Raw genomic sequence first — 25,450 nt, forward strand, 5'->3', positions numbered from 1 at the left:
ATTCACATCAAATAACAAAAATACTTTTAAAAATGAAAACAAAAAGAAACGAATGAGAATTTTGCGATGTGGACTTAAATTTTCGATTTCTGCCCCTCAAGTAACAAATACAATTGCAATAATTTGCATATCTTTCGAAATGAAGCCATTTCAAAGTATTTCAAATGAAGTTCAGTTCCATCGCGCGCCTTATAAGCAATATTACCATGATATCAATTGAGAATCAAAAGAAATAATCAAATAACACTTGAAAGTCTTCGTGATCGCGTAATCTGTGCCAATCGTATTCAATTTGTATATATACGTTCAATTTATTGTATATATAAAATTTAAGAAGAAAAATCTTTTTTCTTTGCGTTAACAAAAGCTGCTAAACGGACCGTTCCACAAAACGTATTCGCCAAACTGTTTTCAATTGAGAACGGGACCGGACCGACATCGACATCGACACCGACACGACAAATACCCTTGCAATCTGTTTACATTCTTATTAATCGAAACCAAAAAAAAAGAAAACCTATATTAACCACAATTCAAATTCAATGGCCCTGTTCTCTAGCAATATTTTGTTCAAGTTGTATAATGGATCTTAAAAGAAGCGCAAAGTCGAGTCGCTGGAATAGCTGCCGTAGTGTGTGGCCTGCACATCCCTCTATATCTATATATAACATGTATATGTATATATGCATATATGTGCATATACTTATATGTATGTGCCATAGATTGTGCATCGTTTGTTGTTCGTTTTGAAGAGTGCACCCTACTGTTGCCATTGCGCGAACTCCTAAAAGCATACTATGTTCTCGACATACTATTGTTTTTCTTAAATAACTATACTTAATTTCAATATCAATATTTAAGTATTGTGTCCGTTTGGTTGTCTGTACTTAAACATTTTTATGTCTGCCATTTATAAACTAGACGAACATGAAATTTATGCCAAAATTCCAAAAAGTAATTAAAAAAAACAAAAGCAACCAAAATTGTAAATGTATAATAAAAAAAAAAAAAAAAACAACAACTATTTATGTAAATACTCGTAACTACTCTCTCTCTCTCTATCTCTCTTTCTCTCTCCACACTATCTTGTTCTCTTTTTCTATAAGTATAAATGCAACCCAAGTGCATGTTTCTTTAAAAAAAATCTGGCACGTGACTGAAATCATGTTTTGGGCATGTTTAGAATTAGTCACCTCTCCAATTAGACACTACCCAACGAGGCATGTTCGATCCAAAATTGCAGACATCCAAATCGACTGACCCGAGATCCGTATTCGACCACGACCACGACCACGACCGTAGCGGCACGTTTTCCTATATATATATATACTCTATACAACTGTATCTGTACTCAATATGTACTCAAATATGTACTCAAATACTCAGTTAAACAATTACTCAACTAATTAATCAATTACTCAGTAATCGTGAATGCTGTCTGTCCTTAAGAAGTAGTGTGTATGAATTGTCTGCTCTCAGTTTTTTAATAACCAAATCTAATCAATTAACGCACCGACTCACTGTTACACTATTGCTCTATATGTATTAATATATACATGTGTTCCAATTTACGCATACTCTACTGTACCATACAGGTTGCGCGCCGATCATGGAAAAAAGATTGCTATTGGCACAGATCTACAACGCAAAATGTTAAAGCATTGATAAACTGAACAATATATGCTCAATATAATTAAATAATATCCGAATATACCTATATACATACATATACCCGTTTAACAAAATACTTACTAAACAAACTAACCAAAAATAATTATGTTTGCGAGTTGGTAACTCCTTATAGATACCTAAGTACCTGTCTATGTCTATGTGCATATATGTATAACCTGCAAGCACACACACACATGCATGCGTGCGTGCGTGTGTGCGTGTGTGTGTGTGTGTGTGTGTGCGTGTGTGTGCTGGTGTATGTACACAGACATATATATACATAAGTAATTGCGATCGTGGTTAAACTTATACTTATACCAAACTCTTCTATTTTCTTTTTTTCTTATCTCTTTTCTCTTCCTTGTGTTTGGTGTACCGGATACATTAATCTTTTTTTTGTTCTGTTTTCATTCCTGAATACCCCTAACCTAATTTAAAATGTGACTTAATCGATTTAATTGTGTGTATGTTGTTAATTTAACTCTATCAATTTTGGTTTCGACGTATTTGTTTGTTCTCCTTCTCCATTTACAGTGGCGTCCACAAGCAATAGTCTTTGAAATAGTAACCGATAAGAAATTCGATATAATCATTATGTTATTCATTGGTCTAAACATGTTCACCATGACACTCGATCGTTACGACGCGTCGGACACGTACAACGCGGTCCTTGACTATCTCAATGCGATATTCGTAGTTATTTTCAGTTCCGAATGTCTATTAAAAATATTCGCTTTACGATATCACTATTTTATTGAGCCATGGAATTTATTTGATGTAGTAGTTGTCATTTTATCCATCTTAGGTAAGTAAAAATGCCAAAATTATCTACATTAAAAATATAAAAAAACCAAAAAAAAAAAAAAAAACCAAAACAAAAACAAAGCCAAGAAGCTTAAACAAATAAGCCAAAAATAGGCAAAAATCCAAGTTCCAAACCAAAATGTACGAATATCCCTCTCTCTCTCTCTCTCCGCATAACCGTACGCTCTTGCTGTATGTGTGTATGTTTCTCTGTATCTCTCTCTCTCTCTTACACACCCCCCAACTATCTATATATTTCTCTCTCTCTCTCTCTCACTCTCTGTGTTCGTATTATATTTCTGTCTTAATGCTCTTTATTAAAGACACAGTACGCTCCTTTTCCTATATTAACTAAACTAAACTTTCAACTAATTGTTAATTACTTTGCTGTCGTACTTATACGTGTATTAAATTGTCCAAATTTGTTAAATGTTGATTCGTAATTCGTTAATTATTAATGTTGTTACTCTGTTTCCAACAAAAAACAAAATATACCTAAGAAACGTAATCTAATTTGTTGTTATACAATTTGTGTTAAATGGTTGTGCATATAATGATTGCGGCTCTTTGACAATTCCTACATATACATGTACATACAAATAACATTAATAATTATAATACTTATTAATATTGTGTATATGTAGATTGTGAAAATATGCCAAATTTTATATGAGACAATCCAATGTCGTTGTGCTTAACGTATTCCAAATGATTTGTTAGCTTTGTTCGGGTTGAGTTTGCATTGAATGTATTACAGATAATTGTTATACTAACTGTTATACACGCATATGTGAAGTCAGCTCCTGTTTTCATTTCCGTTGCTTCTTTGAAATGTTGTCCAATTAACAATTAATTGTAAAATTTAGTAAACATTGCTGTTGTTTTTGTTGTTTTTCATTTTGTTCGAAAGTTAAATTGTACAAATTGTTAATCTATTTGTGTATTGGTGTCCATTTGTATTTCAATTGTTGTTGTAATCTGTAATTGTCGTTAAACCTATTGATGAAAATATTGAGATAATTCTATACATACAAGCATAAATAATGCCATTATTCTTTTACAATTGTTATGATCTCTCATCATAGCCAAAAACATTTAAGTTAAGAATGTTATTTATTTCCTTTTCCTTTTCCTTTAATTTTGTTTAACTTTTTCAAGTTTTACAGTTTCGATCCAAGTTTTCTGTGAATACCAACCGAGTTAATTATTTTTTAGCAGCCGTTTGCTCCAGCTTAACAAACGCGCATACGTAAGCACACAACCCAAAAAAACAAAGAAAAAGAGGAAAATATAAACTAGTCCGGGCCAAGTACTCAGGAGTACTCAAAAAAACAAACCGAATGCTCAACTTCAAAAGCGCAGCCCTTTTTTTTTAACTTGGCTACATAGTATGTTTTACTACTTCTTCTTCTTTTCAATAAATTTTGGTTCGTTTTGGATAAGCAACTAAAAATAAATATTAATCATAATATGGCTATGTGAGCGCGGAAGAACGTTAAGAAACTGTACAAAAGATGGCTTAAAATATGCTTTACTACATTAATTTATGCAACAGAGAGCTTCCATTTTATACTACTCCTTGTACATAAAAGGGATGCTGTTATCATTTCTGCTGCCGCCTTAGTTGAATCTGACCAACATCAATTCCGCGCCCAAAGTCCCATTGTGTGAGCCCCCAACCAGAAACATTAACCCGATTCACCCGATCTACCCGATTTACCCGTTTTATCAACCCGACCCCAACAGAAACTCGTACAATTCCTTGTACTTGCCGTCTCTTTCTACAACTTTTGTTTCCAATTGTTTTATTTTGATTACAAACATATTTAAAAACAAAAAACAAATGTCGAATACTGCTTCAAGTTCAAGTTCGCATTCTTTTTAAGTACCTACTCCTAGCCGGGCCCTGAGAAGGGCTCTGGCATTTTATTATTGCTTTGCTTCTATATGTGACACACTCGCCAAACGTTTCCAAGCGCACTTTCAATAACTAAAACAAAACAACTTTACAATTTTAATGCCAAACTCAAAAGCAAATGCTTAACATTTTTTTCGAGCGCCTTAAAGTATGCTTCATTCTTTGGCTTCGAATTTCGATCCAGCAAAGTGATATCCTTATAGACGAATATATTAATACACGCTTTTAAAAACAAAACAAAACAAAAACAGAAAACAGAAAACAAAATATTAAAAAACAAAAACAAACAAATACAAAAACAAAAAAAAAAAGAAAGAGAAAAAAACTACGCTTTGTAAATGCAAAAAGAACAACTTTTTATAAAGATAAAACAAATAAGCAACTAGCAATAAAAGCGACTTGCATAAATAAATAATAATAATAAACTGCCAATTTACACTCTCACACACACACACACACACACATTGTTAAAAAAATGGCTTGCACAGAACGCATAAGAAATGCTATTGATAAAAAGCACAACACGAAAAGATTCAATCAGAGTTAGGTGTCAATGGGCATTCCACAAACTCTCTCTGTGCGATTGTCGGTTGCATAACTCTGTCAGCTACTGCCCGGTATTCAAATTTTGACCATTGTCATAAGCAAAAAAAGAAAAGAAAAGAAAAAGAAATGAAAAGAAAAGAAATCCCGGCGGCCAGCCAATGCAATGGCCATGCGGAATGTTTAGCACACATTTGTGTACGACTGTTGCATTGGCCCAACACATTTGGCCGAAGATCCCAATTTATAGTGTGTAGCATAGCTGGAAGGATAAAAGATGAAACGTGACCCGTTTATGATTTGCATACCCCTCCGCCTTATATGTTATACGCATTGGCCTATTTGATACTTATTATGAAAAACGTCCCCAAACTTGATATGCAAATACCGTGGCACTAGCCTGAATCTTCTTAATGGTTTTGGTCCAATCTGTAATGGAGATTATGTACTTTACTATGAACGTAGTAAAACGCATATAAATAGGTTTAGATATGCCTCCAGATGAGTACTCCCCCCTCCGAAAACATCGAACCCGAATCGGGCCACAGCTTAACTAGCAAAAATAACAAAACGAAAAAAAAAAACAAACTCTCATTTCTTTTAAACTAGTTATAGTGCTTATCATTTTATATATATATACATATATCTATGATTTTCCGTTTCTGGTTTACCACATTCACCTCTTTCGCTCTCTCTCCCCCCCCCCCTCTCTCTCTCTCTCTTACTCTCTATTTACTGCGCCTTCTACCTAACATCTCGTGAATTCCAGTTCAACTCATCAGGCATTCGATACTGCTCGCTATGCTCTGATTCCTCCCTCAACTCCCTTTTACAGTTTCAATCACTCGCAATAGTTCGTTTGTTTGCCCAGCTTCCGTTTCCGGTGTTGTGTAGTGCCCACCGCCCACTTCCCTCTGTCATCGCTCACTTTAGTGCGCATTTCGTTTTATCTAGAGAAATGAGAAGCCAATGAACACATTGTCTCAAAATTACAAAGCTCTGTCAGTTGAGCTGCTCTCGCTCTCGCCCTCTCATTCTCTCGCACTCTCTCTCTCCCTCTCTCTGTCTTTCTCTCTGTCTTTGAGCAAACGAACTTTTTGCTGATATTTGGCACTCTTAAAATATGCTGCGGATTATCGCTAAAAGTAAATGACGCCTGCGTACAGCTCACACATACCTCTATATACCCGAAAGCAATAACAAATCAAAATGAAAAAAACAAAAAGTTCTTAAGTCAGCCGTATAAAGACATCTCTAAAGACCACGAGATGATTTCCGATGCCAACGCCTGCGCTTTCGCCTCCACCGACGCATTTGCTGCTGCTGCTTACAACGCCTGCGCTCGCCGCTAGAAACAAAAAAAATACAAATAATAATAAAAAACATAAAAAAGAAAACAGGATATTGACTACCGAGTGTTGCTGCTTAACGTTGCTGTTCAAGTTACCGTTATCTTTGCCGCTGGCGTTAACTTTCAACTTAACCTTACTTTTACCGCTACGTTCAATTTCAACTTAACCTTACTTTTACCGCTAGCGTTAACTTTCAACTTAACCTTACTTTTCAATTTTCAATTTTCAATTTTACTTTTTAATTTCCTTTTACTCAACATACTCATGTACTATGTATGTAACCCCTGTACCCCGTATATTAAGATACGTATGTGTTTGTGTGTTTTTATTTTATGTGTTGCGTACAATTGTGCCTAACGGTATCAAAGTTTGTCTGAACTAAAACCTATATTGTAAATACATATTTGTATATTTTATTGAGAAAGTTATGTTATATATATCTGTATATGTTATATTATTAACTTTAGCATTGTAGAGTATACACACTATACATAGCGATCGAGCTATTTCGTTTAGCCTGGATTATTCTTCAATTTATACCCAGCCCATGTTCTGCAGATGCATTTCGAAATTATGATTCAACAAATACACTTTTCTCAAACCTAAAGATCGATATGTATAGTACACAGGATCTTATATGCTAAACGTTTGCTAAAAATTTCAATTAATCTGCCATCAGATCAAATTCTTTTTATGATTCACAACTAGTTCGACTTCTGTCAGGCATAATGCTCTCTCTCTCTCTCTTTATCTGTCTCTCTCTCTCGCTCTTCGCTTCGCAGATCTGTGTGTGAGAGAGCAAAGCTACTCACTTGTTTTTCGGGCAGCGTTGCAATATATTTTAAACTTAGTTTGCGATCAGTTTGACTTAGCTCAGCTCTTTTGATCGTTATCTGATTGCAGTTTAATTGAAGTTTTATTATTTGTTGTCAATTTTTCTTTATTGCGGCACTGTACATATGTATGTATATGTATTTATGTATTTATGTATCGTTTTGTATGGTATTGTATTTGTTTGATTTTTACTAAACACAACTTGAATTTCTTGTTTATTTGTTGTTGTGTACGAAAACTTGGGTTGAGCAAGTATGAAGAAATTGTCTGTACCTAATGCTTTGAATATTTCAGCTATGTAAATTGTTAATATTGTGCTGCCGCCCTTTTAGTGTGTTGTTTGTGCAATTCTGATTGCGCTGACCCGAGGGTCAGAACCCATACCGAATCCCGTCTCCCGAATCCCGAATCCCGATCCGCATCCCAAAAAGTCAAATTCTATTAGGATGAGCCCTAGTTAGACGTGTTAATGGCCAAAAATAATTCTCACAACACAATTTCTCACAATCAATCTCTTCACACGTCTGTCAACGATGCCGTCGCCGATTGTTATCGATCATCGTTATCGCCGCAGGTCTCGTACTTAGCGATATTATCGAGAAATACTTTGTGTCGCCGACGCTGCTCCGTGTGGTGCGCGTGGCGAAAGTGGGTCGAGTCCTGCGCCTGGTCAAGGGCGCCAAGGGCATACGAACGCTTCTATTCGCGCTGGCGATGTCGCTGCCGGCGCTGTTCAACATCTGCCTGCTGCTCTTCCTGGTGATGTTCATCTTCGCAATCTTCGGCATGTCGTTCTTCATGCACGTGAAGGAGAAGAGCGGCATCAACGATGTCTACAACTTCAAGACGTTTGGCCAGAGCATGATCCTGCTCTTTCAGGTAAGCGTATCAGCCACAATTCCGTTAACGGTTTATGTTGTCTATTGTTGTTGTCGTTGGGTGATGTTGCCACGCCCCACACTAAATAACACCACCACCACCAACACCACCCAGCTCAAAACCGTTCAATTCAGTTCCGAGCGGTCTGGCAGGTCTGGCACGGCTCCACATGGCGGCTGGCAACGCTTTGTACATACACTAACACACTCACACTCACACTCACACACACACACACACATACATACAGCTATTGACGGTCACTTATCGAACGAACGTGATCGATAAGCCGTGACCGTTCAATATGGTTGCCACCTGCCATGTGGGCCAATTTTTTTTTTGATTTAGTGGCAACATCACAATGTTGATTCAAGCTGCGGTAGTTGTTGGTAAAAGCTAAATTAGAGCGATTTTTTTGATTCACCATTTTGTTTTCTGTTTCTCGAGCCATTGTAAAAAACCCACAATTACTTAGCTCTTCCATTCCATATCTGGATGGCATCAGCATTTAAGGCATTTCCTTTGAGCTCCTAACGACTTTTTAAGCAAGTCCTCGAGCTCTCATTATCAGCTGCTAACTCGGGCAAAAATGTGGTAACTCCATTAAAAGCTGATCCATCGAGAGTTTGTTGAACTCATGTCCAGTTTTCATTTAGCATACCATACTTTTTATTTGAATTAGCATTACCTTAGTTGATTATACAAAAAAAACAAATCTAATTCAGCTCTTTCAACAAAAACCAAATGAAATGTTGGAATTTCCTCATGACACAATGCAAATAAATACTTTCGCGCGTTTTTCAAACGCCAAGGAACACAAAACTACGCTACTCTCTCTCTCTCTCTCTGTCTTTCTTACCCTCTCTCTATCTATCTATCTATATATCTATCTGTCTAAGTCCTTCAAGCTCTCTATCTCACTGTCTCTGTCTTTGTTATTGTCTCTGTCCTTAAATGTTTTCAACTCCATCAACTTTTAACTCGCTTTGTTCACACCCAAACTTAACAAACGAACAAAGCTTTTCACAAGTTATCAAAATGCTTGCATTTACCGCTAATTGGCCTGGCCATGAACCCGTTATGCGACTATAACTGGCCGCCATTTTGTTGGGCCCACACCCACACGCCCTTTAACGCATATGTTTACACATATACATATATATATACATATATATTCATACATAGATGATACTTTTGGTCCTCTGCCAACCACAACCAATCCACACTCAAAATAAAAGAACCCCATACGTATTTACCCATAGTACAACTAGCTAAACTACTACAACTACTACTACTAACTACTACTAACTACTGCTACTACTACTACTATATGCCAATACCTACTACTTAGTTTGCTTAACCAAGTGATCCATTAACCTAACGTTTTGACTAATGACTCTTCTTGTTATTGTATCTTCTGTCTTAAACTTCTCTTTCACTGCCCACACACACACACACGCAAACACAAACACAAACACACACACACACACACACACGTACGACACGTAACTAAAATCTTGACATGCACGATCTATATACGATCGACCTAACAAAATAATACGATATGAACGAACCACGAAAACAAAACAAAACAAAACAAAACGAAACCAAACAAAACAAAACAAAACAATAAAACACCATCCAACCGCACAACTGCCGTCCACACATGCGTTTCGTGCTGCTTTTTGAATGCAATTCAATTGAAATGAAATGAAATCGTTTATCGATGATCGATATATGTATATCGATCGATTTCCATTGCATTTTGCGCATACGCTAACTGGCAGATGTCTACCTCAGCCGGTTGGGATGGTGTACTCGACGCCATTATCAATGAGGAAGCATGCGATCCACCCGACAACGACAAAGGCTATCCGGGCAATTGTGGTTCAGCGACCGTTGGAATAACGTTTCTCCTCTCATATCTAGTTATAAGCTTTTTGATAGTTATTAATATGTACATTGCTGTCATTCTTGAGAACTATAGTCAGGCCACCGAAGATGTGCAGGAGGGTCTCACCGACGACGACTACGATATGTACTATGAGATCTGGCAGCAGTTTGATCCCGAGGGCACACAATATATACGCTACGATCAGCTGTCCGAATTTCTGGACGTGCTAGAGCCCCCGCTCCAGATACACAAGCCGAATAAGTACAAAATCATATCGATGGATATACCCATCTGTCGCGGTGATCTCATGTACTGTGTGGACATACTCGACGCACTCACCAAAGACTTTTTCGCGCGCAAAGGCAATCCAATCGAGGAGACCGGCGAAATTGGCGAAATCGCCGCCCGACCCGACACCGAGGGCTACGAGCCCGTCTCCTCCACACTCTGGCGCCAGCGGGAGGAGTACTGCGCCCGCCTCATACAGCATGCTTGGCGCAAGCACAAAACGCGCGCCGAAGCCGGCGGCGGTGATCCAGATTCGGATGCCGCCAACGATATGGAGCCCGATCCGGCTGCCGGCGACGACGCGCCCGATGACAGCGCAGCTGGAGATGATGATCCTGATGCCGCCGGCGCCAATGGTGGCCATGATCCAGCTGCTGACGGGGCAGCTGCCGATCCAGCCAACGAGCCCAGGAGCATTGTAAATAGTCCAATGGATGGCGGCGGCGGCAGTCCCGGTGGCCAGAGCGCCGGCAGTGGCGGCAGCGCCGGCCGCCAGACGGCCGTTCTCGTCGAGAGCGATGGTTTTGTGACAAAAAACGGCCACAAGGTTGTAATACACTCGCGATCGCCGAGCATAACATCGCGCACGGCAGATGTCTGAGCCAGGCCTCGCCCCCCCCTCCAAGACGCACGCGAGTATTAGGAGCAGCAGGCACAACAGCAGCAGCTACCATTTGTGTGTGTGTGTGTGTGTCAGCTGCAGCTGCAGCCGCAACAGCAATAACAGCAGCAACAGCAACAACAGCAGCAGCAGCAGCAGCAGCAGCAGCGACAGCAACAACAACAACAACAGTGAGCAAACAGGTACAGCGAACAACAAACAGCAACAGCAACAACAACAGCGATCAAGCATAATTTTCTGCTAAAAAAACAAAACAAAACAAAACAAAACAAACAACAACAAAAACCAAAATGAATAATTAAAGTACAACAGCAACAACAACAAGCAACAAGCAACACCAACAACAACAACAACAACAACAACAACATCCTAACAACAACGACAGCAGCAAGTGTCTAAAATTTAAGTTAATTCAGTTCGAGCAACTACAACAACAACAAAAACAATCATACTTAAGAAATATTAAACATTTAAATTAAATTAATTAAGCAGCCTCGTAGTTTACCTTTTAAATCACACCCACACACACACACACACACACACACACACACACACACACATATTACATTACAAATACCGTACGAGTACAATCGAGCAATCAGCCAATACAAAAGCTAAGATTCTAAATTCGATTATTGATTCTAAAATCTACATTCTAAAATGAAGCCTTAAATATTAAATATGATTTGCGCACTCAGAGAAAATCAAATCATAATATATTAATTAAATTAAAGACAGTGTGAATTCTAATTACAATTACAATTAAAAACGAAAACAAAACCAAAAAAAAAACAAGAAGCAGCAACATAATCTACATTCTAACATATAACGCGCAAGAAATACGAAAAACAAAACAAAAAAAAAAAAAACGAGAAACAAATAAGGATATTTAATTAAAGCAAAGTATAATTAACTAATAAACTTATTCGAAAGCAACAATTTGAGATGAAACACCAATTACATGATTATATAGTATTTTGTATTTGTATATTACATTTTAAAGAAGTTATTGAAAAACGAAAACCGTCTGAACTGCCATAAAAGCAATACAAATTAATCATGAAAACCAAATACGATATCAAGAACATTTCTAAACGCACCAACACTAACACACATAACACACATACATATGTACTGGTATAATATATATTTCCATATTCCGCAAAAGAGAATTACAATCCAAAGTTCGATTGAGTCATTTCAAACGTAATGCATTGTGTTGAAGCGAATCCTATTTTAGACACTCACACACACACCCATACATACTTACAGTTTATAGGAGAATTCTTCGCCTATGCTATGAATCGAACAAAGTATCTATAGCGCGTTATCCAATACTTAGCAGGCATAAATGTAGACAGATTGAACTAAAGAACAACAACGATTTATAGTTTTAACCAGCGTACGGCAATTAGCAACAAGTTAAAAGCATACATTACACACTCACACACACAGACACACACACACACTCGTAGCAGCATGTTCATGGAAACCAGTGTTGGGCAATTGCACGGATTACAGCTATTTTTGCTGTGCTGGCAATGACGCCCATGCGGCAACTGTACCGCACTCACGAACCCAAACCCAAAAACACACACACACACACACACACACACACACAGAATCTCAGATATTTTCATTGGAGTTGGGGCGCATTGAGCTAAACAAATACGGAACAAACAATCTAAACAAGTTTAAACGACAACAACTTACCAAACGAAACGGTTAAGGAAATGGAAAAAGCAAATGCATAAGAAAACGTTACGAAACTTTGAATTTGAATTGAAATGAAATGAAAGTAACACAAATTGTAAAAACTGTGTCGCCCGCAAATGTGAATAAGTGAAGAAGCGAAAGACAAAAACAAAATGGAATGAAACAAAACTGTGCATAGCACACACAAATGTGAAGTGATTAGGGCAAAAGCAAAACAATGTTATGTGCATAAACAAAAAAAAAAAATGAATAAAAACAATATGAAAAGAAACAAAAAAGAAAGAAGTTAACTAAAATACAAACTAAAGTACATATGTGTGCGCAAAACAGATGAAAGGAGCACAAAAAGTGTACAATATCGAAAGATTTTATTTAATGATCGTTCTCTCTCTCTCTTTCTCTCTCTATCCCTCTCTCTTTTAAAGTCATTCGTCTTTTTTAATAATCCACAAAAAAAAAAACAGTAAATTTTGACTAAAAAGCAAACATAAACTTAATAATTGACAAAGGCAAAAACAAAAGAAATTTAACATACATATGTATGTATATGTAAATGCACATAGTACATAAAAGTACATATAAAATAAGTATAAATAGTATTCAATTAAAAAAAGAAAATAATGAAAAAGTAACAACCAAAAAGAAGAATTTAGCTTGATTGCTTTTGAAGAAAAGCGTTGCCTACTTGTCAGCGCATTCGCTTATTGCGTTTTGTTTCGTTTCATTTCGCTTCGTTTCGCTTCATTCCGTTTCGTTTCGCTTCGTATTTGCCGGCGCTTCGAGGGTGTGCCGTTAATTTGCTTATAGCTTACTCCGCTCGAAGCGGTATTTGTTATGTGTATGTATGTATGCTTCTTCCAGTAATATTATCTTTTATTCTTTTATTCAGTTAATTTTTACTTGTAACTTTCAACTTTTGACTAGCAATGCGATTGGAATATTTCTTCTGTTTTGATTGACAGCAACTAAAAAAAAAAGGAAGGAATTATCTAACCAAATTCTAACTACAGTATGAACAACTTGATATATACAAATGTGAGGTTCCATTGCGCACTAACACGTTTATCCAATTCACACACACACAGACACACAACCACACACACACACACACACACACATGCTTTGCTATTGCTTCAAATTAGCCAAATATGTTGGAAATTAATGAAATTGGGATAAAGATGCGCCTTGTTTTTTGTTTTGGCTCAACAAGAATGGAAACATTTATACAGAAACATTGTACACATACGTATATGTCTGTCGCTGTCTACACAGATTTCACAGATCAACAATATTCAGAACTAATACACGTGCTTTTAACACACTGCCTTTCCTCGACTAAACTGTAATGTTTGACATAGAAATGTAGAAGTTGTTTACGTACAACAACAATTAATACATAGAAGTACATATGTATGTACATCCAAACCAACAACAAGTTACATACTCGTACACACACGCATACACATCATAAATCCACGAAATTGTACAAATTTTGAGAACCTACTTAGCTACACTCTTGAATTGACCGAACCAACCCGAAGCAAATTATATAACAAAAAATAAACGAAAAATATGTAAAAAAAAAAAAGAATAACATTAGCGCTGAGCTCCAATAGTTGATTAAACTTACTGCAAAAGACTATTATTTGCATATTTTTGTGTGTTTATCGATTGTCCTTCAGTTGTTTCTTTTTTTTGATTTTCTTGGTAGTTTTCATTGTAATTCACGTATTTTTGACTGTGACTCGTTTTCGACACATTCGACAAGTTCGAATTGTGCTTGCAACGGCGTATAACAGTTTTAGCTACAGCTGCTGTTAGCATTATCGGTCACACCACCACATCTACCGTTAACTGTGCGCTGTCGTATAACAAATCATATTACGAAAGCAACCTAACCTAAAAGAAACAAACAAAAAAAGCACAGATATAATATATGCAAAAATATAGTTATATTATAGGGACCAGTTAAAGCGTTGCCTTTTCAATGAACACATCAAGTCAAAGTTCCAAATACCTTATTTCTATGCTTTTATAAGATGGGCTTTTTACGGGCACCACAGCCGATTCTTTCTGAATTATTCAATTCTTCATAGTATTCTCGCTTGTGTGTAATTCGGTTTCTGATCATAATTTCGCGATTATTCCAATTTGTATCTAATGTTAGCGCCTTTTGATTTTTAACGCTTTCGGCATTTCTAAGTACGTTATTGCGAAAGGCCATTTTGCTGATTTCTCCCCCACTTAACGAACGCTTGCCAATTGCCAATTGTTTACCGACTTGAATAAAGCTTCATTATTACACATTTTGTTGGCTGTTTGACAAATAATACAAAACCACGAAAAAGAGTTAATAATAAAGAACACATGCTAAACAAAAATTAACCGACATGCCAACTAATAACAGAAAATTAAGTTTGAAATTCCGTACAAAATGCATAAGTTAAAAACCAAACAAAAAAAACATAAAATATATATATATTTTAAATATATATACTGAGTGCACTGTTATAAATGAGGGGCGGGGCGAGATTAAAAAAAAAAAACAAAAAGAAATACGAACAAAACAAAAAACAAACTAACAGAATAAAAACAAATATTATTCAATACAACACAAAGGACGTTCTCAAGAGCGTACACAAATGAAGCTTACGCGATTTAAGAACATCAAATGCGACTAAAAAATAATAAAAGCGAATTGTAAAATTATAATAATAACAATGATAATTGAGTAATAATCATGAATAATAAACTTAAGTACTTTATGAATAATAAAAACAAACAAAATATAACATAAAAGTATAAATAAATAATTATCGAATAAAATGCAGAATGGAACTATTTCATATTTTAGCATAAATATTTTTTGTGCCGAGGTTACGTTTGAAGCAACACGCGCATCATTGCCATTAGACAGAATAAAATTAAATATATATACATATATATTTATATATATACATATATATATATATATATAGATACATATGTATATATATTAATATATATATATATATATATATATACAAATACATACACGCATATATACTGAATATGAATATGCCCAAAACTGAATATAAAGTAAAACTATTTATAACAAAATACTTATTGCATATTTTGTGCTGCTGAATGAGGTCACAACGCAACAAAACAAATTATAAATAAAACGTAATGAACTTGATAACAATAATGCAAATAAAATTCTAATTTATCTTAGAGCAATAATCGTCAGATGCATGCATACTTATCGTATAAGAAGTAGTAGTCTATATGTCGCTATGACTAATATTTTGAACCAGCACTGTGCGTCTGCTCTGTGCCCCACGCACTCACAGGCTCACGTGTATAACAGTTCATAGGACACACAGGTACAGTCGCAGAACAGTGCGCACAGTGCCGGCACAAAGTGTGCGAACAGGCTTGTGGGATTCTGCAGCAGAGGCGAAAATTTAAAATACAAAGCAAAATAAAATCTAAAAAAAAAAATACACCAAAAAATTGAAAAACGCAAAAAAAAAACATAACAAAAAGAACCCTCAAAAACAAACCAAGAATCTTTTTTTAGGTACACTTAAATCAAAGCGTGAAATATTATATTAGTTAATAAATAAATAAATGCTTTTTTGTCGAATCACTATAGAAAATTTAAATGAACAACAACTTTAGCTTTATACTCGTACATTTACATTTGTAATATATTACATAAGTCTAGTTAATTACATTAAATAAAAACTAATAATTATATAAAAGAAAAAAAAAAACAAAAACAATATAAGAATGAAAATCAAACGAAGCATAGCAAATTAATTCGAAGAAAATATAAATAAAAAAAAAGAAAAACAAAAAAAAGTGTAAAAACAAAAAGAAACATTTATATGTAATGCAGCCAGTTAATATGCATAGCTAAAAATAATAATAAAACAAAACAAAAAAAATAGCAAAAAAAAAACAATTGCAATTAGATATTCGATATATAAAAATTTTACATTTCTTCATATTTTTGTTATATTTGTGGTGTAATTATAATTATTATTGTAATTTAGTTACGAATATTTTGTGTTGCACACTAACACACAGACACACACACACACACACACAAACTCCGGACACACTCACATGCATACTCACACACATACACGCACACGCACACGCACACAGATTTCCAGCATCCGAATGCCCATGCCAAGCAGCCGAGAAATAATTTTAAGTACAGTTGAGTACATAAACTAATGAAAGCCAAGTCTTAAGAGCAAGAAGCTTAACAACCACACCAACAAGAAACACACAATTATGAAAGTTGCCATCCAGCGAAGTATTTGCAATTTACATACTACATTGAGACAGACATACATATGTACATGATATAAGTACATATGTTAGTATATTGAGCGAAAGCAGGAAGCATTCAATTTGAATAATACAGTTTAAATAATTGACAAACCGAACGAAAAGCAGCCACTTTCATTAATAAGAATATAAAAAAAAAACAGACTGAAAAAGATACTAAATAAAATGATAAAAAATTTATATGATAGTAAATGTAAAAATGCATCAAGCGAGTATTAAACAAGCTGCCTAACAAGTCCCTCTACTTACATAGCCACAAGCCTACACCCAGCCACACACACACACGCACACACACACATACACCCACAGCTACCTAGCAGCAACGGACAGTTTATTAAACCTTAATAAAATATTAAAGAATAATAATAACAATTAGCGCCACAAGATAAGCTTGTAAAAAAATAACAACAAAAAACGAAGAAAAAAAAAGAATATATATATATATATATATATATATATACATATATGACATAAACGACAAACAATAAGAAAAATGTATTTATATTTATACACAAAGCAAGCAAAAAACAATTTAAATATACATATAAAAGTCTTTTCTAAACACCAAATAAAAGCAAGAGAGTCACAGGCACCGTTAGCATATTTTTTTTATATACAAAATACAATTTAAGCAAAGTACATGAAGTAAATTATTAGTGAGAAACAACTGATGTCTTTGTAAAGACTTTATATATGCCTGCCATATGCCTACATCTGCCTAGCTGTCTGACTCTATTTAACACTAATTATTTTCTCTCGCTTGAGCACAAAAACACTCACACTCCCCCACTCCACACACACACTTACACTCCATCAACAAACAGGCAAAAAACAAACTCACATACTGACGCATGCAGAAATATACAGTGAGCGCTTCAACGCATGCGGCTAAGGCAAACGTTTTGAGAAGCGCATAGAGAGGTCGCTCGTTCATTTTGATGCGCATAATTTGGTGCATGTACGTCAGCATTGCTCTAGAGCTTTTTCTTTTATAGTTTAACTATTCACACACACTTATGAGGCGTTTGAGGCGGCTTTACTCTTTTCACATTTCCACACACTTGTCTCCAACTCTCCGCGATGGAGCGCAGTTTTTGAGCAACTCTATTTGGTAGCAACTTCCCCGGCTACAAATGAATAGTGGTTCAGATGACTGTACAAGCCCTCCTGAAAAAAAAAAAAAAAAAATACATAGAAAAAAAAAACGAAAAACAAAAACAGAACAAAACCAAAAACTAAACAAAATTGTTATACTGTGTAATATATACATATTTGTTATATACATATGTATTTGTGCAAACAAGTAAGCAGCTAAAATGTATGACACCCGCCACTTTTCTACTAAACAAATCGACTGTATATATAAGATAATATGTATGAGTATATTTATGTAGCAGTATAACAGTATGTGTTGTGCATTTGCTTACATAAACATGGACACACACACACACAATCACACCCAAACACACCCATTCTTCCACACAGGCCCAAACAAACACACACACACACACACACACACACATCTACATACGACTTGTACATACATAGGTCGATGCATTTTCTAGTAGATATTTTACTTTTTTATTTCAATTGTCATTGACATTCCTTCTATTAGCAATACTCTTATAAAATATAAATAAAAAAAAAACAAAACACAAAGAGCTGTCATACATCTAAATGTTTTCGCAATACCGAAAATGTTATGCATAATTATAAAAAAACAAATTTAAAAATAAACAAAAAACTATTGTTATCGATTTTTTTTAAATACTCGTAACTACAGAATCATTAAGTTTGAGCGCCATTTTTGATAATACAACTACAAAGCGAATGCGAAATATATATATGCATATATACATATATGATGTATATATATTTACATATATATTAATGTATATACATATATCAAATATGATGTAAAAGCAGTGCGACAACAATTTTGTATGTATTAATTTTTATTAATGAAAATACACACACACACACACACACACACAAGACGACAACAAGAACAAGAACAAGAACACAAACATAAACATAAATTGTTTTTATAAAAGTATATATATATATATATTAGATATATTATATAAAAATACAGAAAAAAAAAAACAACTTTAATAAATGTATTTAAAAATACGACAAAAAAAATAAGATACAAAAAACGCCTGAATTAGTTTGTTACGCAAACATAAAATTATAATTAACTAACTTCAATGTAAAACAAAAAAAAACATACCCAATAAACAAAACAAAACAAAAAATGAAGAAGAAACAGCAAAAAAACTGCACAATAACATCTTAATGTAAAAAATATTAATTAATTATAACTCGCAACGCAAAAACTGAACATACAAATTTAATATTAAATCCGAAAAGCGCTAAAACCCCAAGTGAAACATTTTTATTTTCATTATATATAAATAATTAATGCTTTTTTAGTTCTCAACAAGTTGCATAATTTACATTAATGTATAATTTTTAAAGGAAAACAGAAAACAAATATATGATAATAGTAAAATCCAATTTAATTAAAACGGCATACAACAAATATTGTAATGTAATAAAAAACAGAACAAAAAAAAAACAAAAAAAACAAAAACGAAAAACCAAATAATATATTAAATTAAAAGCGAAATTTTTTCACACTTTAGCTTAATAAATTGTAAAAAAAAATACAAAAAAAGAACAAAAACTGAAATAAAATGAGATTTAATTGAATTTGTTATGCAAATGAAAAAAATCCATTGTTTTCTAATAATATAGTTTTATCGATAGGTGGATTTATAAGGTATGAAGTAAGAGGCTCTAGCCAGGAGCTCCCGACTGGGGGATACCCTGAACTCTCTTCTACCAACATCAAATGCAGTTCGCGCTGCAGGCTCGTTTGCTTCAGCAGCAATATAAATAAATTAAAAACAAATTACAAACTAAAAAATACCATCGATATGACTCAAACTCGCAACAGACCCCGTTTCGTACCGCCTCCTCTACAGCCAAACCAACAACTGCACATACAATCTCATTATTTGGCCGTGATATTCCAAAAATCATCAAAAAGGTCGACTGTAGAATCGTTTTTTGGTCAACAACTTTTGTAAACCCATCAATTTTTAATTTGTTTGAATGCCAATTGATAGTAGGGATCCGTACGAGTTCAAAAAGGTATAACATTTCAAAATCTGAAAGTATTTACCCGAGATATTCAATAAAAATCATCTAAAAAGTTTTGATTTTCGAACTGACCCCGGATTTGAGAAAACACGTGATGTAACCCCTTGCCATTTTGTTGATTTGGATCCAAATTTACAATTTTATTTTTTTGATGCCAATCGATAGTACTGATCCTTACGAGTCCAAAATGGTATAAAATTCCCAAATCGGACATTATTTGGCCGAGATATTCCAAAAAATCATCAAAAAAGGTTGACTTTAAAAACGAATCGGTTTTTGGTCAACCACTTTTTTCACCCATCGATTTTTAAAATGTTTGAATGCAGATTGATAGTAGGGATCCCTACGAATTCAAAGAGCTAAAACTTTTCAAAATCTGAGAGTATCTACCCGAGATATTCAATAAAAATCATCAATAAAGTTTTGATTTTCGAACCGACCCCGAATTTGAGAAAACACGTGATGTAACCCCTTGCCATTTTGTTGATTTGGATCAAAATTTAGTATTTAATTTTTTTTATGCCAATCGATTGTACTGATCCTTACGAGTCCAAAATGGTATAAAATTCCCAGTTCGGACATTATTCGGCCGAGATATTCCAAAAAATCATCAAAAAAGGTTGACTTTACAAAAGAATCGGTTTTTGGTCGACCACTTTTTTTAACCCATCGATTTTTAAAATGTTTGAATGCAGATTGATAGTAGGGATCCCTACGAATTCTAAAAGGTATAACATTTCAAAAATCTGACAGTATTTACCCGAGATATTCAATAAAAATCATCAAAAAAGTTTTGATTTTCGAACCCACTCCGAATTTGAGAAAACACGTGATGTAACCCCTTGCCATTTTGTTGATTTGGGTCAAAATTTAGAAATTTATTTTTTTGATGCCAATCGATAGTACTGATCCTAACGAGTCCAAAATGGTATAAAATTCCCAAATCGGACATTATTTTGCCGAGATAATCCAACAAATCATCAAAAAAGGTTGACTTTACAAACGAATCTGTTTATGATAAAAATCAATAAAAATCATCAAAAAAGTTTTGACTTTCGAACCGATTCCGAATTTGAGAAAAAACGTGATGTAGCCCCTTGCCATTTTGTTGATTTGGGTCAAAATTTAGATTTTATGCCAATCGATAGTACTGATCCTAACGAGTCCAAAATGGTATAAAATTCCCAAATCGGACATTATTTGGCCGAGATATCCAAAAAAATCATCAAAAAAGGTTGACTTAACAAACGAATCGGTTTTTGGTCAACCATTTTTTTGGACTCATCGATTTTTAAAGTGTTTGAATGCAGATTGATAGTAGGAATCCCTACGATTTCAAAAAGGTATAACATTTCAAAATCTGACAGTATCTACCCGAGATAATCAATAAAAATCATCAAAAAAGTTTTGATATTCGAACCGACCCCGAATTTGAGAAAACACGTGATTTCCCTTTCCATTTTGTTGATTTGGGTCAAAATTAAGATTTTTATTTTTTTGATGCCAATCGATAGTACTGATCCTTACGAGTCCAAAATGGTATATAATTCCCAAATCGGACATTATTTGGCCGAGATATTCCAAAAAAGCATCAAAAAAGGTTGACTTTACAAACGAATCGGTTTTATTTGGCCGAGATATTCCAAAAAATCATCAAAAAAGGTTGACTTTACAAACGAATCGGTTTTATTTGGCCGAGATATTCCAAAAAATCATCAAAAAAGGTTGACTTTACAAACGAATCTGTTTTTGATCAACCTTTTTTTTTTGACCCATCGATTTTTGAAGTGTTTGAATGCAGATTGATAGTAGGGATCCCTACGAATTCAAAAAGGTATAACATTTCAAAATCTAAGAGTATTTACCCGAGATATTCAATAAAAATCATCAAAAAAGTTTTGATTTTCGAACCCACTCCGAATTTGAGAAAACACGTGATGTAACCCCTTGCCATTTTGTTGATTTGGGTCAAAATTTAGAAATTTATTTTTTTGATGCCAATCGATAGTACTGATCCTTACGAGTCCAAAATGGTATAAAATTGCCAAATCGGACATTATTTGGCCGAGATATTCCAAAAAATCATCAAAAAAGGTTGACTTTACAAACGAATCGGTTTTTGGGCGACCACTTTTTTTAACCCACTGATTTTTAAAATGTTTGAATGCAGATTGATAGTAGGGATCCCTACGAATTCAAAGAGGTATAACTTTTCAAAATCTGACAGTATTTACCCGAGATATTCAATAAAAATCATCAAAAAAGTTTTGATTTTCGAACCGACCCCGAATTTGAGAAAACACGTGATGTAACCCCTTGCCATTTTGTTGATTTGGGTCAAAATTTAGAATTATATTTTTTTTTATGCCAATCGATAGTACTGATCCTTACGAGTCCAAAATGGTAAACAAATAAAATTTGTAGTTCATCGAATTTGTAATGTTTAAGTTCCAATTGATAGTAGGGATCTGTACAAATTCAACAAGGTATAACATTCCGGTCCAGAAGTTATTTACCCTGATATTCAAAAAAAGTCACCAAACACGTTCTGATTTTCGATCCGACCTGATTTTTCTGAAAAATTGTGAAAAATGTTTCAGTTGCAGCTATATAAATCTTATTTTGTCTGTTAGGTTCGCTCGTATCAGATGACTTTGCTCCCATAGGAACTATTAGTAGGTATTTTCAACTCTCACCAAAAGCTTTAGAAATATAATATTGTTTGGTCTCCTCATATACATGGACTATGCCGTATTGAAATCCATGCAATTATTAAGCTGTTATCACGGGTCTATAGAAGCAAAAGCAATTTAACAGAATTCCAAAAATTCTCAGTGATAATGGGCGTATAGGGACCGAGGTGTGTCAGATTCTTGGAATGACTGCCGACTCAACCTAACCTAACTTATTATCATCAACAAAAATATAAGCTTTTAATGAAACTAAAAACTAATCATAACTGAAACAAGGCCGCAAGCCGGATTCAATGTAACCGGTTCAATTCGGGAATTCCAATTTAGATTTTAATGTAAGCCGAAATTTAAACCAAAGGAGTTGCCTAAGGATCGGCTGAGGTACAACATGAAGTGAATTATATTGTTTATCAAAAATTAATTGATTTTAGATAAAAAACTTCAGATTGACAATCAGCCGCAAAGCATTATTAACTTGGGCCCAACCATTGAATTTATCCAAACCTATTTGATGAATGCCAATTTTGTGTATAGATTAAATTTAGCCCACAACTTTCTTATGAAAATATGTACGAGATGGAATATTTTCAGTAGAAGGGGCAATTATAAAATATAAATTAAGTTGTTTTATTCAAAAACCCGGTTCACGAACTGGAGCAAGCCTCGAGGCACGATTCGTAAACCGAACCATTAACTATTTTTTCGCAGCGCTGAATAAAATTAATAATAAATAAAAATAATAATAATAATAATTATAGGAATAATAATATTAAAAAAATAATTATAAGAATATTATTTGAAAAAAGAATACAAATAATAATAATAATATTAAAAATAAAAATAATAATATTAAAAAATTAGCAATAAGCATAATATTGATAATGAAAATAATAATAATCTTAATAATTAAAAAAATTATAATTTCAAAAATTATAAAATTGAAAACAAAAAAAAATAATAATTTTAAACAAATACAAATAAGAGTGGTAGTGATAATAATTAGAATAAAATTAATACAAATAAAAACTTGATTCAAAAAATGAATAACAATATAATTGTGAAGTTTCTTTTGGGGATACATGCGTATATATATATTTCATGTTGGGTTTTATTGCATAGAATAACATAACAATGAACAAAAAATTCATATAGCAAATTTGGTGAAAATTTTGGTATTGTGATAAAGCCAATGGATTCCAGAGTGCGGCTCCGCCGCAACAACACCACACAGCCAATCGACGAGTGGTTCGGTTCCGCTTGGGGCCTGGCCGAGCCAACGACTTGTCGAACGGTTGGGCACAATTCACGGACCCGGACCCGTACCTATTTGCCTGGTCGTCTAGCCCAGGAGTACCTTGCGCATCATGAAGCCGCTGCTGGCGTTGCTGGCATTGCTGCTGGAGGCCCTCGATGGCTCCTCGGGCTCAATGCACTTCGAGGAGCAGAGGTACTGCAGCAATGGGACGCGGTACTTGCCGCAGAAGTCCACAAACTTGATGTGCTCCACACGGTTATCGAAGAAGACGCCCTTGCAGTTGGGATTCACGCAGCAGTTGGCGCTGTTCAGATACTCGGCCAGTGTGCGCGGCAGATCCCCGGGACCCGGCCGCTGTCCACTGGCCTTGACAATGCGGCCAGCCAGCTCCAAGAGCGTCGGCGGCTTCAAGGCCATGTCCTGCACAAAGCGCACCACCAGCGGATTATCTCGCAAGCTCAGCTAAGATTGGAAAGGACAATTAGTTTGAGTTTGGCTCTGCGACAGCTGTTAATGCACTCACCTCGGTCAGGTTCTTCAGTGCAACAATGTCCTTGGGCAAGTGCTTCAGTCTATTCTTGTGCAGCAGCAGCGACTTCAGGTTCTTCAGGCGCGCAATGCTCATCGGCAGATTCTCGATCAGATTGTCGCACAGCACCAGCGCCTGCAGCTGGCTCAGTGAGCCAACCGCCTCCGGCACCTCGTTGACCAGATTGCCGCCCAGCGAAAGCACATGCAGACTGTGTGGGAGAGGCAAACCAAATTATTAGAGACGAAACATGGCTCTTAGCCTCCACATGGGTTTCGGCAGTCCTTACTTATAAAATATATGATGTTTATAGATCTGACTCGCTTTAGGGGATGGGTCATGGGTCGATATTTCGATATAACGCTATGCCAAATATTCCGATATTATAAACAAATCGAATACATCGAATACCCTTCAATAGTTCTATAGTTCCTTAGGTAATTAACTATTCTGATCAAAGAAATCTTTGGGTAAGTATTCAGATAAAATAAAAATTATAATTTATAATAATTGTAATTACTGTTAATTATTTTTATATGATTAATTATAATTATCCTATTAGTCATCAATTAAGTTCCCAATTCTGTTGTCGCCCAAAAACAAAACTGAGAGTTCGTTAAAAGTATTCGCTATCAAATTTTATGGGCAAATAGTCTGATAAAAAATAGTTGCTATCCAAGAGCTTATCAACTAACCGTTTAATAAAATTGTTAAGTTCGCGAACAAAGGAAAAATGTGAAAAAAAAAACAAACAGAAACAATTGGCTCTTAAGTCAAAAAGTATTCATTGTCTAAATTCGTAGCTGTCGAGTAGTTAATATACATACTTAGGGGTATCTAATCTATTTGAGGGTAACTGACTTGAATAAAAAAACAATTATGCCCTATTTATTTGCAGTGGGTTCGGGGTATACGAGTTTCGAAAGGTTGCCGAGATAGAAAG

The 25,450-nt window shown here is 34.9% G+C and overlaps 2 protein-coding genes across 51 annotated transcripts in view; one reads left to right on the forward strand and one right to left on the reverse strand.

Annotated features, from left to right (window-relative positions):
* para (paralytic) overlaps positions 1-17,670 on the forward strand; it is a 73,100-nt gene extending 55,430 nt beyond the window's left edge. For all 50 annotated transcript variants that reach the window (XM_064682494.1, XM_064682497.1, XM_064682456.1 and 47 more), the window contains 3 exons: positions 2,206-2,476; positions 7,697-8,001; positions 9,786-17,670. In XM_064682494.1, coding sequence (XP_064538564.1) covers positions 2,206-2,476; positions 7,697-8,001; positions 9,786-10,781 — 1,572 coding nt within the window. In that variant the 3' untranslated portion in view covers positions 10,782-17,670. The remainder of the gene's footprint in view (positions 1-2,205; positions 2,477-7,696; positions 8,002-9,785) is intronic.
* A 6,116-nt stretch (positions 17,671-23,786) lies between these two features.
* LOC135428419 (leucine-rich repeat-containing protein 58) overlaps positions 23,787-25,450 on the reverse strand; it is a 3,624-nt gene continuing 1,960 nt past the window's right edge. The window contains exons 2-3 of the mRNA XM_064682389.1: positions 24,502-24,718; positions 23,787-24,440 (exon numbers count right to left, since the gene is read on the reverse strand). Of these exons, the coding sequence (XP_064538459.1) occupies positions 24,063-24,440; positions 24,502-24,718 (595 nt within the window). The 3' untranslated portion in view covers positions 23,787-24,062. The remainder of the gene's footprint in view (positions 24,441-24,501; positions 24,719-25,450) is intronic.

The sequence above is a fragment of the Drosophila montana genome, unplaced genomic scaffold (assembly GCF_035044405.1).
Source record: "Drosophila montana isolate Dmon_TW-CO22-7 unplaced genomic scaffold, ASM3504440v1 contig_2481_1, whole genome shotgun sequence".
NCBI classification, from domain to species: domain Eukaryota; kingdom Metazoa; phylum Arthropoda; class Insecta; order Diptera; family Drosophilidae; genus Drosophila; species Drosophila montana.